Source organism: Nycticebus coucang, chromosome 1, assembly GCF_027406575.1.
Source record: "Nycticebus coucang isolate mNycCou1 chromosome 1, mNycCou1.pri, whole genome shotgun sequence".
Classification (NCBI taxonomy): domain Eukaryota; kingdom Metazoa; phylum Chordata; class Mammalia; order Primates; family Lorisidae; genus Nycticebus; species Nycticebus coucang.
In genome coordinates, this window is record NC_069780.1 from 68,124,438 (window position 1) to 68,140,378 (window position 15,941).

Genomic DNA, 15,941 nt, shown 5'->3' on the forward strand with positions numbered 1-15,941 from the left:
ACCTTTGATAGTGGTGTTATACAAGATGATCTCTAAGGAAACTTTTATGTTGAAATTCTGCAATACTTATGGATGTTGTTACTTTACTAATAAGGACAAATTTGAAATTTGCTTAACATAAAATACTTGTTTTGGTTTGTCATTAGCTATGTCTGTATGTTTTAAAGGTCTATTCACGTGCACTAACCTACGCCCTACCGCCCGCTTTCACTGAGACGACTGCTGGAGAACAACCCAAAGATGTTTCACCCACTGACGTGAATACAACATGAAGTTCTGGCTGATGGGGATTTTCATTTGGGGTATCAACAAACTGTTCATCTTTAATTTCTTTGCAATTTTAGTTCCTCGCAGTATTTTGTCTCTTATTAAACTTTTTATATTGCCACTGCCTGGTTACAAACCTCAAGTCAGAGTTTTGAGACGATGCTATGGTTCTGAAAGGTCTGTTTACCACTTTACTAACTGTTCATACACCTGCGTAGCAAGAGAAGTCACAGCTCCATTAGATAATAAAGGACTTTACAGACATACCTGTGAACTGTGTCAACAGTCAAGATCATGAGTTAACTCCAAGGAAGTTTGACTCCATAGATAAATATTTAAATTGCATACATGGGTTCTCAGGTTGTCTGTATTCTCTTAGGCTACGAAGTAGTACACAGTCTCACTCTCTTCCTTTCCCCCTCTCCTCTCTTTATTTTGAATGGAGGGTGGCACTCTCTGAATCACCTCTATTCCTATCGACACAATCTATGTTTCCTCAGGACATTTTTCATGAAAATACTCCATGAATGAAATCTATGATTTCTGAACCAATCTTAGTTAAGGTCTACGACATGTGTCCAACCTTTTTTCTTTTCTGCCTGCACATTGGAAGAATGAGGGTTGTCATGGGCCACACATTAAATATACAAACACTAAGGAAAGCTGATTAGCAGAAGAAAAAGAAATGGTCCACACCTACAAGTCCTCACACAATCAACATTGGCCTGGAGGCTGCAGGTTGGACACCCCTGGCTCTAAACAAAGAAGAAGCTTAGAAGTAGAAACAGCAATTCTGTATTATGTAGGGTTTTTTTGTTTTGTTTTGTTTTGTTTTTGTAATGGAGTTCTTTCAGAGCAATATACTGACAACTAATTCAAGTAAGCCCTAGATGTGGGCAAACATCTGTGATCATCTCATCCCATGAATTCATGACAACAAAAACAAAGTAAAATAAAAAAGACCAAGATGGAGATTCTCCAACTGAAACATATTTGTGTTCCTGTTTATTTACAAGTTGGCAAACTTAGGTGTCAGCTTTTCCGTAAGTCCCCTCGGGAGGCCTGTAGTACTTGGGGAAAGCCATCAGCTGTAGCATGTTGAAAGCATACTTTCTGCATTTGATATTCTTCAGTACATTCTCTATGCGGCATCCTTCTCTGGTGAAAGGGGAAAAAGCACAACTTCATGAAACACAGAATAAATAAATATGCTTTATTTGTTCAATGCAGAGTTGCAGCAACGGTCCAAGTAAAAATAACAAAGTTTCAACTCTACATTTTTTTTTTTTCCACAAGTGATGATACATCTTACAAAATTAAATCCTAGGCCAGGCCCAATACCATTATTGCCCTCGGAAAAAAGATGATTCAAGTCTCTTTTACTCTTAACAGACATGTAAGGTTTAATAAACTCTTTAAATATAATCTGCTTCACAATACAGCTTCACTTTCATTTCATAAATATATCTGCCTTTTTATAACTTTTCCACAAATTAATTTTTCAGTCTCTTTAAAACACATTAAAATCTATGTGTAGCCCTAAGGATGCAGGTTCTAGGAATAAGGCATTTAATTTATTAAGTCTGGCCCTATAGATTTTTAAAGAAAAGTTTTGTCTCTATTTTATTTCATTATTTTAGCTATGCGACGAAGAGAGAAAATGGCTTCCCCAACAGCCTGGTCCAAGTCTCAGCTTTATAAAGGAAGAGTGCTTGTCCACAGACGATACAAAAGTCACAAGTGCTGGAAATGGTGCATCAAGACACAAACAAGGCCTTGTTAAAAAGAATAGAAAAGTACTTTGAAAGCCAAATCAACCCAAATAATAATTACAAACAGGTAAATTTAATTACAAAACATAAATAGCCATTCTGTCTATAAAGTTACTTGACAGAAAAGGGTTAATTGCAGCAAAGAAATAAAATAACAGGTTAAAAAACAAATGAACAAACAAACAGAAGTCCCTATCAGCTGATGGCAACTATGATATTAGCACAGTGGAAATAAAGTCTGCAACCTCCCCATCTCTAGAACTTGTCTCAGGGTTTCAGGATGTTGTGCAAATTCAGTCTTAACTTCTTTAATAAATTGAATGGGAAGAGGACAAGAGGTTCAGAACTTCAAGCTTTCAGGATACTATTCTTTGTCTTAGTTTAAAGACATTGACTTAAAAATTCTTTTTGAGTTAGTTAACAATGGGAAACACTTTTCCATGAACAAAAGAGCAAAATAATTCACTGAATGCATAGTACCTCTCAATTGGTTTTTTGTTTTGATTTTAGGAAAAACAAACAAAATCCCTTACAATTCAAACTTTTTTTTTAAATTCTGTGAATCTGAAAATGTAGAAATATTACAGCATTGTCCCCATAATTGAAAGTCCATTGTCATTTGTAGAAAAGAAAGAAATAACAACATAAAACTTATTGGTATTTGGCTAATAGTAATGCAAGACTTAAAATAAGCCACACAACTAGCAGGTGTGAGCTGACGAGCAGCAAGGCGACAGGATAGAAGTGTCGAGAAGTTGGCTTGTTATCACTTAGACAGCCTGTTTCAGGATCATCGGATTCATTCAGTGCTCCCTGGGTTTGTCTGCTGTTAAACAGGGGGGAGTTAGGGGAGAAAAGAACATAGTATAGCGTTCAACCAGTAAAAAAATTCCACTTTAAATATTCCAAAATACAATGCATTAGCTTATAAGACATAACTGTTTCAGATGAAGTTTTTATGCGAAATAACCCCCAGTGCATCTCGTGTATTACATTGACAAAGATATAAAAAAGAGGTTCCTTTTACTCTTGGTGCAGAAGGGAGAAAGACTGTAATGATATTCATGAGGGTTGAATATGTATATACAAGGGAGAATAAAATAAGCGTGACAGCACCAATAAACAAGACTTTATGAATACAACCAAAATATGAATCAGCTCATGAAAATAATCTGAGAACTACATCTTAAAAAGATGACATGACAAACAGAGGATGTAGTGGAGGAAACAAATGTGTCAGGCACATTTAAACACACCCTCTCCTGGTATTGTACTTACATAATGTATTTAAAGTATAAAAATGATTTATGGAAATGGCTTGGTCTTTAAAATGAAGCATCTGACATGTCATCCCTGCCAGCCATAATATTAACTTAACAAAATCCAACTCAGCAGCCTTCTGTTACCTCAGCTCATAAATTACGTTGTCTCCTGCTCATCTTACTCAGACAGGGACATATCTATACCCTATGGACACAACTGCAAGATCCATATAGGAAGAAAAATTTATTGAGAAAATAAAAGATCTAAGTTTTCAGGCTATGTTATTTTGTGTGTGTGTGTGTGTCTAAGTTAAACATCAGCTTTTATAATTCTACTTAAAGCCAGCTCCAATTATGGAAAATCTGAAATATACCATACTCACATGAATTAAAAATTATTTTCTATGCTCAATTTCATCAGAGTACTTAGAATTTCAGTCCCATTTAGGGGTTAAAAGGTGCTCTATGAGCTTTTCTATATTTTGAGGCAGAAAGCCGATTGTTGCTCAGTCTTATGGAAAGTTCCACACAAAGGAAACTTCCGAAGACCCTCTTTAACCCGTGCTCCCATCCAGCTGTTTGTAATCCCCAAGTACACTTCCTATACAGAAAGTTTTACAATCATTGACCACAGCCGTGGCCATATTTAGATGAGCAGCAGTCATAACGATTACAAACAGTAACCTGAATTAGTCAAAAGATCAAGTCACCGTGCTGTGCTGTGCTGGGCTCTGGTGATTCTTTGCTGTTTGGTAAGACCTAAGGGCTATGCAATCAGTGATGGAGAACAAGTGGTTTGTTGAGCACAAGGGGGTTTATTTTGGACTGCCCAGTTCATTTTGCCAACTGTACAAGTTACTTGGTTACTTATTCAACTTCTTCCTGTACTCCAGGTAGAAAATGTGCAGTGATTAGGTTAAGGCATTGATACTTTGAACAGAATTAAGAAAATTTCCCTTGCACTATATTACTTCTTATATTTGCCCAAATTCTCTAAATTGCTAATCCCAGAGAAATAGTTTATTCATTTGAATAAGAAAATTTTTTTAGCATCTACTGAAAATTTGCTGCTATGGGCACTGGGAACACAGTGGACCTTCATGACATTTACTTTTAAGTTGGAGAAAGGGGGAAATAGAAAAATAAGAATAACATTTGGCAAAAGCACTATAGAGGAAAGTAAAGCAAAAAGGATAATTTTGTGTGCGGTGTGTGTGTGAATTTTAACTAGTGGTTAGAGCAGCTCTCTCCAGAAGGAGACACTTGCTCATAGAGTGAAGATGGAAAGGAAGGGCACCACGTGGACGCTCAAGTTCATTTCTTCACTAGGTTACTGTGTAACTATAGTAGCTTCCTGATGTAACAGGATGGGGACACTTAGGCTGCAGGACAAAGGGGCAGGAAGGAATGCCGGGAAGCTATGTTCAGGTTGGCTGGGTTTCCACGGGAAAGCCCAGACCACCAGGACTGCAGGGAGGTAGAGAGGGAAGTGGCCTGTACGACAGACCAAATTGAAGGGGAGACTCCTCATTGATGGACCCCACTGTCATCACAGAATATAAAGAGAGAAGAGGACATTAAGGCCCCGGAGGCTAGTAGTTTAAACTTTCTCCATAAAAGCCCCCAATGAGGTCTCCAAAGAGGAGCCCATGCATCTCAAAGGTGGTTCTAGATGACTCACGGGGGTAGAAAGCAAAAGTATGAGAGCTTCGATAGTACCAATATGTACTGCATTATGTTAAAATGTCTATTTTTCATATGTCCCCCCAATCATACAATGTACGAGTAGCATACACATGTGGAGTAGCTGTGACACAGCAGGTCAGAGCAGTGACTTGGAGTCAGAGCACCTGTTTCAACCTTGGTTCTGTCACTTTGTAGTTGAGTGGGCTGGGGCAAGTTATTCACCATGTCATGTCTCAATTTCCTTATCTGTAAAATGGGGATAATACCAATAATACCAACATCATGAAATTGCTAGAAAGTAACACATGTAAGTCAATATTTACAAAGTTCTTAGAGAACGCATATGGCAAGAATTCGATAATAGTTACATCATTTTATATCAATAAATATACATATCTTGGTAATATAACTAGAATCTTGTAAGCTATTGGGCTTCCCCCCCCCCCACACACACACATACACACACACACAAAAGGCTCTAGATTCTCCTTGAGGCGTAGTGAAAGATCAATAGGTCCCAGGGCTTCCCTCCATAGGAGTAACCAAAAGAAAAGCTTAAAATATGTCCTTTGGCAGAGAAGCACTCTTATTTCCATGGAAAAGAAAAGAAATAAAATAAGAAATCTGGATTATTGCTCATCTGAGGGCTATGTAAGTCTCTAAAGAGACTCTGTAGCAAAAATGTGCTTCTTGCCGTCAAGGGGTGATCATTATTAAACTGGCCAAGTCCACAAAGGGGAAAAGTCAAATTCGTTACAGGAGGTGTGTGAATCAAGCAAACGCGGCCCTGCTCACCTTGTGTGTGCTGCCAAGCTGGGCCCTTTATGAACAAGTCAAATGTAGCATACTCACAGTGGCCATGGGCATGGAGACCCTCCCTCTGAAGCTGTTTGAACCAATGCTTTTTGTGTACCTATCCTGCCATTTAAAAAATCCATTTCTCTAGAACTTTTTTAACGACTAGGGATATATAATCAAGCAAAGTTTTAGCCCCACTGGTGCTGATAAGTGGGTGTGTTGAGAGGTGGGTGGAGAAGCAGAGGACTGCTATGAGCAGTCGGATTCTACCCACACCATTTGTTCATGTTTCTACAGAAGAAACTATTGGTACACAACCTTGAGCCACAGTCAAGCGAATAATATCCAGAATTATTTCAAACAGGCCACATAATAATCTGCATTAATTTAAAATACCAAGGCAATCATGCTGTTTGAAAAGAATAGGTGAAAACAACTGATGTATCTCATGCTCAAACCATTCTAGGAATGAGGAAAAAACAGCTTTTCAAAGAAGTTTGTTTCACCCATTGCCAGCTGTGAGGGGGGTTGGTTACAGCATACATGTGCCACGATGGGGAGAAGGGAGGAAGGGCTGGGATAAAAAGCCCAGGGAGGCTGGATGGATGACTTTAAGGTCCTCTTGTATTTTCAGATGTACAAAATCAAGAGAGATGCTTTGAAATAATGCTTTCTTTTTCTCTAGTTATAGCCCTGGCACCTATTAGCTGCATAAACTTCAGCAAATACTCAACCCCTTTCCATTACAATTTCTCCATATATGCAGAACAGTAGGGTTGTTGAAAGGATTAAGGAGGATGATGTATAAAAAATCCTGAGGCAAGAGAATCGCTTAAGCCCAGGAGTTGGAGGTTGCTGTGAGCTGTGTGAGGCCACGGCACTCTATAGAGGGCCATAAAGTGAGACTCTGTCTCTACGGAAAAAAAAAAAAAAAAATCCTTAGCACAGTACCAGGCATAATAAGGCTTGGATAAACATTAGCTATTGTAATTATTATTACCATTGTTACTATCTTTGCTAACTCTCCCTCCTCATCTGTGCAATTTTAAGGTGAAGATTATTTGTAGCATGGCTTAACTTCACCAAAACCTTAGTTCTTCTCCAGTGTTCCACAGTTAGGAGGGATTTATATAGTCATCTGTCTATTCATGTATCTATCAATCAATCAAATAATCATAGTATAAATATTGAATGCTGATTACATATTTAGGTTTAAAATATTGGCTACAACATTACAATATAATAGTACAGAAATTCTTTCCCAGTGGGGCCACCCTACAGAAAGGCACTTCCTTAGGTGGGAAAATAAGTTGAAAAATTTTTAATAATAATTGTTCTTACTCGAAATACAGGGGAATAATTTACACTAAATGGTGTTTTCTCTATAACTGCCAAACTTATTAAAATTTTCTAGTCTACATATAGATGCCTTTCAAGTGAAAATTATTAAAGGGTTTTGTTTTTGTTTTGGAGGGGCAGTTTTATAATGGAATTAATTTGTTGTTTACTAACTTCCATCTCTGGAGATTAGAATCATACATTAAAAATGCCTCGTCTATAATTATCTTATTATTCAGCTAATATTACAAGCAACATAGCCTAGGGAGGCTGCCACAGAACATGACGCTTGAGGCCTGTTGCTGTATCACAGAGTAGGCACAATGTAATGACTGCTTCCTTGTTTTCTGCTAAGAATAGCATAAATTCATGGCCACCTGTAAGTTTTTAAGTACTCCATGAGCACAAAGTGCAAAAGACATGTTAAGTAATAACACTGGTAATTTTTTCACTGGGAGATTATGACAAATAAGTAATTAGTGGCTTTCCAGGCACCCTGACATTCCAATGTCATTTGTTTTAGCCATGACTGACTGGTAAATCACCAGAGAAGCAAATAATAATGTCTCCACTGAAAATGTGACAAGATTGGACGATATAAGGGCCGTTACTGAATCTGCAAAATAGAAAATGATCTTTCCTTCAAATCCGTCAAAGCAAGCACTTAAAGTAGAAACAAGGAAAGAGAAATGTCTGCCTTTTGAACACATCACTGCCTACGTGAGGAGACATTTCCTAAAATAAAACCCAATGTACGTGACTTGATGCTATTTGCTTCTTTCCCTTCTTTTCTGTCAGTTACTGTGCTGTATTCTACATCACAAGTCACCCATTGCAGGGAGCCTCTCAAATCATTCAGTCCTCTAAAAATAAAGTCTAGGCTCTTGCTATCTTCTCTTGCTGGGTAATTATTCATTAAAAGTTTTCCTATTTGATATTTTATTCTTTTAACTGCAATAGCTCTTCAAGCACCCCAAAGGAAAATTACCAATTAAAACTGAATTGAAAAATCTTTCCTCCTGACCACCGAGCTGATGTCCTCCCTTGCTAAATGAGACCATTTCGTAGTTAATTATATCCTTCAAGTTCAGAGCTATGAGATACCATCTTAAAAGTAAGAGCCAAGATTTAAGAGCCAATATTTTACAGAGCTATAGGGGATTAAGCACACATCTGATGAATTGATATTAATAGAGCACCACGTGTCAGGCCCCAGAATGCTGAATTGTATCAGATTTAAACCCAGTAGATTTCTGTAAAACTGAATATAATGCAGGTTTGATATCAATAGCAACTTTGGGAGTAGAACATGAAATCACAGGATTATAGATTCTCAGATACAAAAGTGAGTTCAAAAAATCTTCAAGTTGAAGTACACATTTTATATTTGGGCAAATAAATTTAAAAGTCTTCCCTATACTTCTATAGCAACAAGTAGCAAGTAGGGAATCTTGAAAATGTAGTTTTATGTTCATAGTTTGCTTATATTCTGGTAAGATAAATGGAGGATTTCTTTGTTTTTTCAGCTTAGATCAAGGTCCTTAAAATTAAATGACTCAAAATACTCTTAGCTGACAAATTATCTACCAAAACTATCCAAAGATTTTATTTATAATTAGAATATTAAAAGTGGATTTTTAGAAAATTACAACAATTTAAATTTGTAGGAGAAATTTTAAACAAAGAATATCAAAGAGAGATAATTCCCACTGGCCTAGAGGTAGGAGTAGGATTCACAGGATTCACCAGCTACTGTTAAAATACCACCTTTTTTCTAGCCAGATTTCAAAATTTAATTCAGAATACACTATATGAACCACAGGAAAAGCTCCTACATGAAAAGGTTATTCGAAGGCATAAGACAATGTCACCTTCAGATCATAGGCTGTTTCTAATGATAAATAACTGAGACATTTTTTTTCTACTAATAGAATAGTTGATCTAAATAAACCATTGATAAATCAATGATTATGGACACAGTTACTACAAAACGAAGAGTAGTCATGGGCATTGCTAAGCAAAATGCCCACTCAAAGGAGGTGTGAGTCCCACCTGCAGGGCACTGCATGCATTTCTGGACATGGACTTCTAAGTAGTAGGGGTGCTGTAAACCACAGGATACCAGAGCCTGGAAACCAGGACTATGATGGTGGGTTTGAGAACCTGGCATATAAGAAAAGCCTGAAGAGTTCAGACATGAGTACAAGTCATTGGCTTATGGAAGGGGACAATTTATGATTAGGCAGTTATTGACTGCAAGTGTCAAATGCTGTGCAGTGTATGGCCTGTAGTGGAAGAGAAGTGGAGGGAGATTGCCTGTGGATCACGTCTGTGGCATCTGCTTTTTAGATGCCATCTGATTCATTTATATAAAGAGGTTAAACTGGTTGGCATTATTGTCTCCATGGGCTCAAAGAGGTTTCAAAACTCAATCAAGTAGCAGACCAGGGCTTTTATTTCTGACTGTCTAGTGAAAAATATATATATTTTATATATATATAAATATATATATATATATTCCTTTCACTTTACGATTAGGATGTCTTAAGCACAGGCTTTCTGTCACCTCCCAAAAGGAGGCAGAAGTGGCTACTTGCCAGTTGTAAGATTAGATTTTGTTGATCTCTAAAATGACTTTCATCTCTACTTTCCTATGATTCTTTAGTCCTATGACAACATAACTGCAGTACTCCAGAGATGCATATTTTTCTACTAATAGAATAGTTGACAGTTGAATAAGAAATAGTTAGGGTTGAGGGTACATTCACAGAATTCAAAGCATGTTGACATTTCATTTGGTCTCTAAAGCTGTAATTGTGTTCAATATTGAGAACTGAAACAAAACAATTTTTGTGTTCAATATTGAGAATTGAAACAAAAGAAAATGAAAGACATATATTTAATTGTATTAATTTACTTTCTTTCTGGTATAATTTTTTTTTTGCCTTCTTTTTTTTCATTTCAATGTTTTAGTCTTATAAAGTTCCTAGAAAATAAGAACATCTTCTCATTAGAAGAGGCAAGGCTCTAACCAGTGACATTTTCAGAGGGTGCTAAAGATTGCTTTGAAGAGAAAGAAAGTATTATATGACCATAATCATAACTCAGAAACAGTTAGGAAAGTGGGGTGGTATAAAATTAACAGGCGTTTCATTAAAAAAAAAAAAGGAAGAAGAAGAAGCAGCCAGGTGTGGTGGCTGATGCCTGTATTCCTAGCACACTGGAAAGCAAAGATGGGAGATAGATGGGTGGACTATTTAAGCTTGAAGTTCTAGACCAGCCTGAGCAAGAGTGCGACCCTGTCTCTACCAAACAGGAAAAACTAGCTGGGAATGGTAGCATGAGCCTGGAGTCCCAACTACAAGGAAGACGGAGGCAAGAGGATCTCTTGAGCCCAAAAGTCTGAGGTTGCTGTGAGCTATGATGACGCCATGGCACTGTACCCAGGGTGACACTAAGATTCTGTCTCAAAAAAAAAAAAAAAAAAAAAAAAAGGAAGAAGAAGGAAAAGAAGAAAGAAAAATTAAAAAGAGAGAGATAATGAGTGTAGAATGATAATGAAAGTATAATTGCTTCCGTAAGACCATTATCAGAAAACTGATTCCAGTTTTGATCTTTGGATTTTAGAAAGGAGAATATTGGGATCAGCCTCATGAATGATTAAAGGACTGGAGAAAAAACATTATGAGAAAATGTTTAAGGTTAGTTTTGTTTGGATAAAAGGCTAATATGTGATATAATAGCTATATTTAAATATATGTAAGACTTGTGGTAAAATAATTTTTGATACATCGGTTTGTGTTTTGATCTGTGTTTTAATTCTTCCTCTTATTTTTTAGGCTGTATTTTAAAGCATATGCCCTGGAGAGTTTTAGCAGCACTGAAATCAAGAGCTGCCTGAACTAGATAAATCTGCCCTTCTTTCATGACAGAGAAAATCTGAGGATCATTGAGGGTTGAGAGAGAAAAAGAGGAGAAGAGGGAGATAGAGAAAGAGACGAAGTTTGGTGCCAGGACGTTGAAGTCTTGTTCATTGTTCTGTGTGCCTGGTCCGGGAGGCCCACCAGAAGGAGTCAGCAGGGTGCAGAGGGAGCCTGCCCCTTGGTCACTGGCCAAGTTTGCCAGATTCCCTTGCCTTGAGTTTGACTCAGAAGCCAGGAAACAAAGGGGCTTGATGGTACCATGATGAATAATATAGCAGCTAAGTGCTGCAGCCAAGTCTCAAAGCTTCCGTGTAAGGTAAGACTTGTGGCAGGAGGAGAGCCCTTTCCACTCGCCTGGCTGTATAGGAGCTGAAATGGGGAATGAAACTTACAAAGAAAATCTTCAAAAAAGCTAAAACAAAATAAAAATACACTGTATCTTATATGTCTTAGTAGATGGGTGACTAGGCTATTTCTACTAATTAATAGGTACATAAGTAGATGCAGATACACCCCTCTAACTCATTTCTAGTTCCCATATGATGAAAGTATGCTTTTTTTTTTTGTACAGAAACCCTAACAAGGTAACTTAGTTTTAATTGCTTTAAAGTTAATCAGGTAAAGGAAAGGAGATTAGTCTCTAAAACATTCTGTAAGTGTGTTTGTTGCTAAAGTATTCAAAAAAGGTTAACAATTATGTGTTATTCCTTTAAGTTTGTCACCCTCCTAGAGTTTGGACGTCTTTCACTCCCTAGTTAAGAGGACGCTCACATGCAAAGGTGCAGATAAGGCTTCTGATCCATTCTTGGTAACAGCAGAGAACAAGGAGGTAAATCCATCACCATATCTAGCTTCCTTAACAGAGCAGGAAACCGAGTCGGGCAGGCAACCTGCTCTGAAACTGCCAAATGAAATCTCTACATCCCACAAGATCAATGCCTCTGTTACCCAGCAGGAATCAATGACAACAAACACAAATTAGGACATGAGTAATCTGAAAGCAAGTCAGCTCAGCTTCCTGTTATCCAACTTCATTAAGGTTCACCTTCTTCCCTTTAAAATGAAAATGTTAACATCCATCCCATTGGATTATTGTAGAGACTTGTGTAAAGGTACTCCACACACCCTCCACAGTAGAAATAAGTCAATAAATTTAAGAATCTTCTTAGTTTCCCTTCATTTTCTAAACCTCAGGTCTTATGCAGACAGTACCTATCTTGACCAGATGCTCAGTTTTGGCTTTTCTTCTCTTTTTCTCTCTAACATTGAAGTGTCCCAGGATTTAGGACAGTACCCTTTATACTCCCATGTTACATATTCTTCCCTCTAGTTCAAACAGTTCCATGATTTTAATGTCATTTTATGCTGACATATTATAAATTTATCCTTCTAGTCCTTTGCTCTGAATTACAGACACATACCGCATCTCCACTTATTAAATGTCTAACAGACATTGTAAGGTAACAAAGGTAAACCATAACTTAAGTCCCACTTACTCTGCTGCCACCTCAGATCAGCTCTTCCCTTTCTTTCCATCACAGGAAATGCCACTCACTCACTCTCAGACATTCCTCAGTCCTCCTGATTCTTCTGTTCTTCATACTTCACATCCATCCATCAACAAGTCAGATTATTTGGCACCATCTCCATGGCGACAGCCTGACTGAGATCTACCATCACTTTGTTTTATGATCAGAAGCTGTTTTCCTGTAAGTTTCACTCACTTCTAATACATCCATTTAGATACATAAGAAAACAACCAATGCACTATGCTAGTGGCATTATACAAATATTTCCTGAAAAACTTTTACAAAATGAAAATTTCTGCTGCACAGCAGCTGCCCACCGGGAGTTAAGCTTGTCCAAATAGCAGTGGTGCTTATCCATTTGCAGAGAAGTGAAAATAGTTTCAACTGCTTAGAGCAAAGAGATAAAAGCTCTTGAATCTCAACGAGGAATTTCATCTACGTCCTCTTTAGGTACAACCTTGTGGGTTTACTAAGTTTTTCAACCCCCTCTTACCACTGCCATGTCCAGGGTATTACAGTCTACTAGATGGCTCCTACCTGCATCTCTCAGTGACAGGATCCTGCTTCTGTTTTCCCTTATTGCATCTGAAATGGACAGAGCTGAGAATGAGCTAACTTGACATTGAACACCACCATTCCCAGGGCTGTATATTCTTAAACATTCACCTTGATACACTCTCTGAATCAGACTGTCCAAAAAAATTAACTTAGAATTTTTGTCCCTGGAACTATCAGGGTGTTAATCATCTTGCCTATGAAGGTAGTGTCTCTTTCTATATTTCCCCATTTCTATTTTCTAAATTTTCCCTGTAATTCCACTGGACCATTTAAACAGCATGATGCTACAGTTCATGTTGTCAATTCTTAGAAGCAGAGGTTGATGCAAATCCTCTGGAAAGACAGTAAGATACATTCAGGAATCTTCAAGTTCAGTTTTCAGATATAACAAGTCCATGGCTAAAAGCAACGGCAATTGCGTAACTATAAAAAGGCAGAATATACAATATAAAATCAGTCAAAAGGAATACTAGAAAGGAATACCTCCCAAGGTCTAGCTCAAAGTGCTACACACACACACACACACACACAATTCTGCTACATGAATTCAAACATCTTAGAGAAATAAGAGTTTTGCACAGTGAAGGCTGAAGAGAGTTTCAATAACTAAAAATTGGGTGGGGTTAAGGGAGGTGTAAATATCATGGAAAGGCCTGGAAACAGGTAAATGGTAGATATTTTGCGGAATCACAGTTGCTTTGGTTATGATAATGGAGCAGCAAAGAAGCCAGTGAAGGCAGGAAAATTAAATGCCAGGGATATTTTTCCTTTTTGTTGTTTATCTATTTTATAAAATTTCTAAGTCAAATATATTTTTCAATAAGAAATTCAAATATCTTATTTTAAAGTGAGATAAGGCTGTGTTGTAAATGCTTGCAATTGAAGATAAAAGCTTAGATTATGTTCGCTAGACAGAAGGTGGGCAAATACAGAGGTTTCCTGAGCAGTGAAGTGGGGTGCCTAGCTATGGATCACAGGACGGTACCTGGTGAAAATAAATAGGGGCGTCTTGAGCCAGACTGCAGTGCAGGGCTAGCATAAACTAGAAACAGGAAGACTGATTTAGGATGCTATTACACTAGCAAAGGTAAGAAATAGTGAGGGCTTGAACTGGGAGTGATGGGGAAGGGTGAAGAAGTTACAAATTCTAGAAACAGAAGTAGTTAAAAAATGGAGTATAAGGGAAATTTTTAGACAAGGAAGATCAGGAAGAGAAAAAAGTCTTTAAAAAGGTTTTAGGGGGAAAGTGCAGTATATTTAAACATGCTAAATTTGATGCTAAGTTAAGTACAGATAATACGACAGTAGGTTTGGACAGGATCTATACTATAGTTCTATACCTGAAATTTGGAGAGTCCATGCAAAAAAACGGGCGAATTAGATAAAGTCAGGAATGTGTAAAGAACCCCAATATGGGCTGAGGGTTTGCAGGGGCAAAACGCTGCAGGATGTCTGCAGGAGCCCAGCAGCAGACCAAGAGTGTAGAAAATAGTCATAGATTCAAAGAAATGGGGTGTGATCAATATGCCAGATGCTGCAGCTGGAGCAAGGACCTTACAAAGTGAACAAAAGTCACTGGACTTAATGATTATGTGACTTGAAGCCTTGGACTTCCAGGAGAATTTTAGGAAAAAGAACTAGGCTACGAGTAGCTGATAAATGGGTACTGAAGAATGGGAGCCAGCATTCTATTCTATTAAACTACTCTGGTCAGAGCACTGACAATAAAAAGAAGAAAAAGGTACAGAACCACAAAGGGTCAATAGGATGAACAGAAATGTTTGGAGTATGTGAGGTGAAGGTGCTTGGAGGTACAGAGAAAAAGAATAAATGAGAAGATCCAAGAAGAATGTGGGGGAACAAAAACACGAAAAGTTATTTTTTAGGTTGAGAATTGCCCATAAAACAGGGAGTTTCAAGGTTATCAAAATTTTTAGTAAGTCAGAGTCCATACATCAAAGCATTCCCTCATTCATCTCAACATGAAACTCAAGAGAAGTGTCCAGGGGGTGTGAGGAGGGGGATGTAGGAAAGTGACCTAATTAGAAAATTCACCTCTTTCCATTTTACGACACTATCAGTAATTTTTACAATATATTCTTGGTGGTTTAGTAAAAATATAAAGCCAACATTGAATTTCTGAGCACTTAACCATTAACATCAAAATAAATTAAAAATCTATACTGCTCCCAGTGTTTGAAGTAGCATCTTTGCATATAATTTTAAAGCCCAGTGTTGTATAGGTCCCAAGGATGTGTGTACACATACAAATTTCAATGCAGTGTACATTTCCTGATCCGTATAACCATATGAAGTGGTTATATGGCTAAAAGCCTTCCAGTGAACATACAATCATAACACTACTAATCAGGAGCATTTTATCAACATGAACAATTATCAAAATAACTATGCTAAAATGCATTGTAGTGCTCTTTTAATTTCGGATAACCACTAATGAGCTTTAATTATCTGGCACTAGATTCTGTATTCAACATCCTATTTCTGATCATGGCTATTGGAAAAGCCTTAAAACTGGCTTCTAGAACTTCATTATCTACTCAGAATTTATGAAAGATCTTAAAAACTGTCCCATCTATTTTCCAGATGCTACTACCTTTTGCGTTTCTGTTTAACGCCATGTATTTCTGCTCTTTTCTTAATTTGGGACTGTTACTTACAAGTTAAAGTCACTTGATGATGGATTTAGATGAGTTTCTTTTCATTTTTGATCTGTACCCCTCAGTCTAAGAATACAGACTATAACTCCATGAAAAAATATTTCCCAAAATATATGTGATTAAATAAGGT

At 37.4% G+C, this 15,941-nt stretch overlaps 1 protein-coding gene across 5 annotated transcripts in view; it reads right to left on the reverse strand.

Annotated features, from left to right (window-relative positions):
- Positions 1–1,238: 1,238 nt before the first annotated feature.
- INPP4B (inositol polyphosphate-4-phosphatase type II B) overlaps positions 1,239–15,941 on the reverse strand; it is an 881,338-nt gene continuing 866,635 nt past the window's right edge. For 3 of the 5 annotated variants that reach the window (XM_053582180.1, XM_053582179.1, XM_053582183.1), the window contains one exon: positions 1,467–2,865. In XM_053582180.1, the coding sequence (XP_053438155.1) occupies positions 2,691–2,865 (175 nt within the window). In that variant the 3' untranslated portion in view covers positions 1,467–2,690. Of the gene's footprint in view, positions 1,426–1,466; positions 2,866–15,941 lie in introns of those variants that run through there. The other 2 variants (XM_053582182.1, XM_053582181.1) reach the window with 2 other exon arrangements.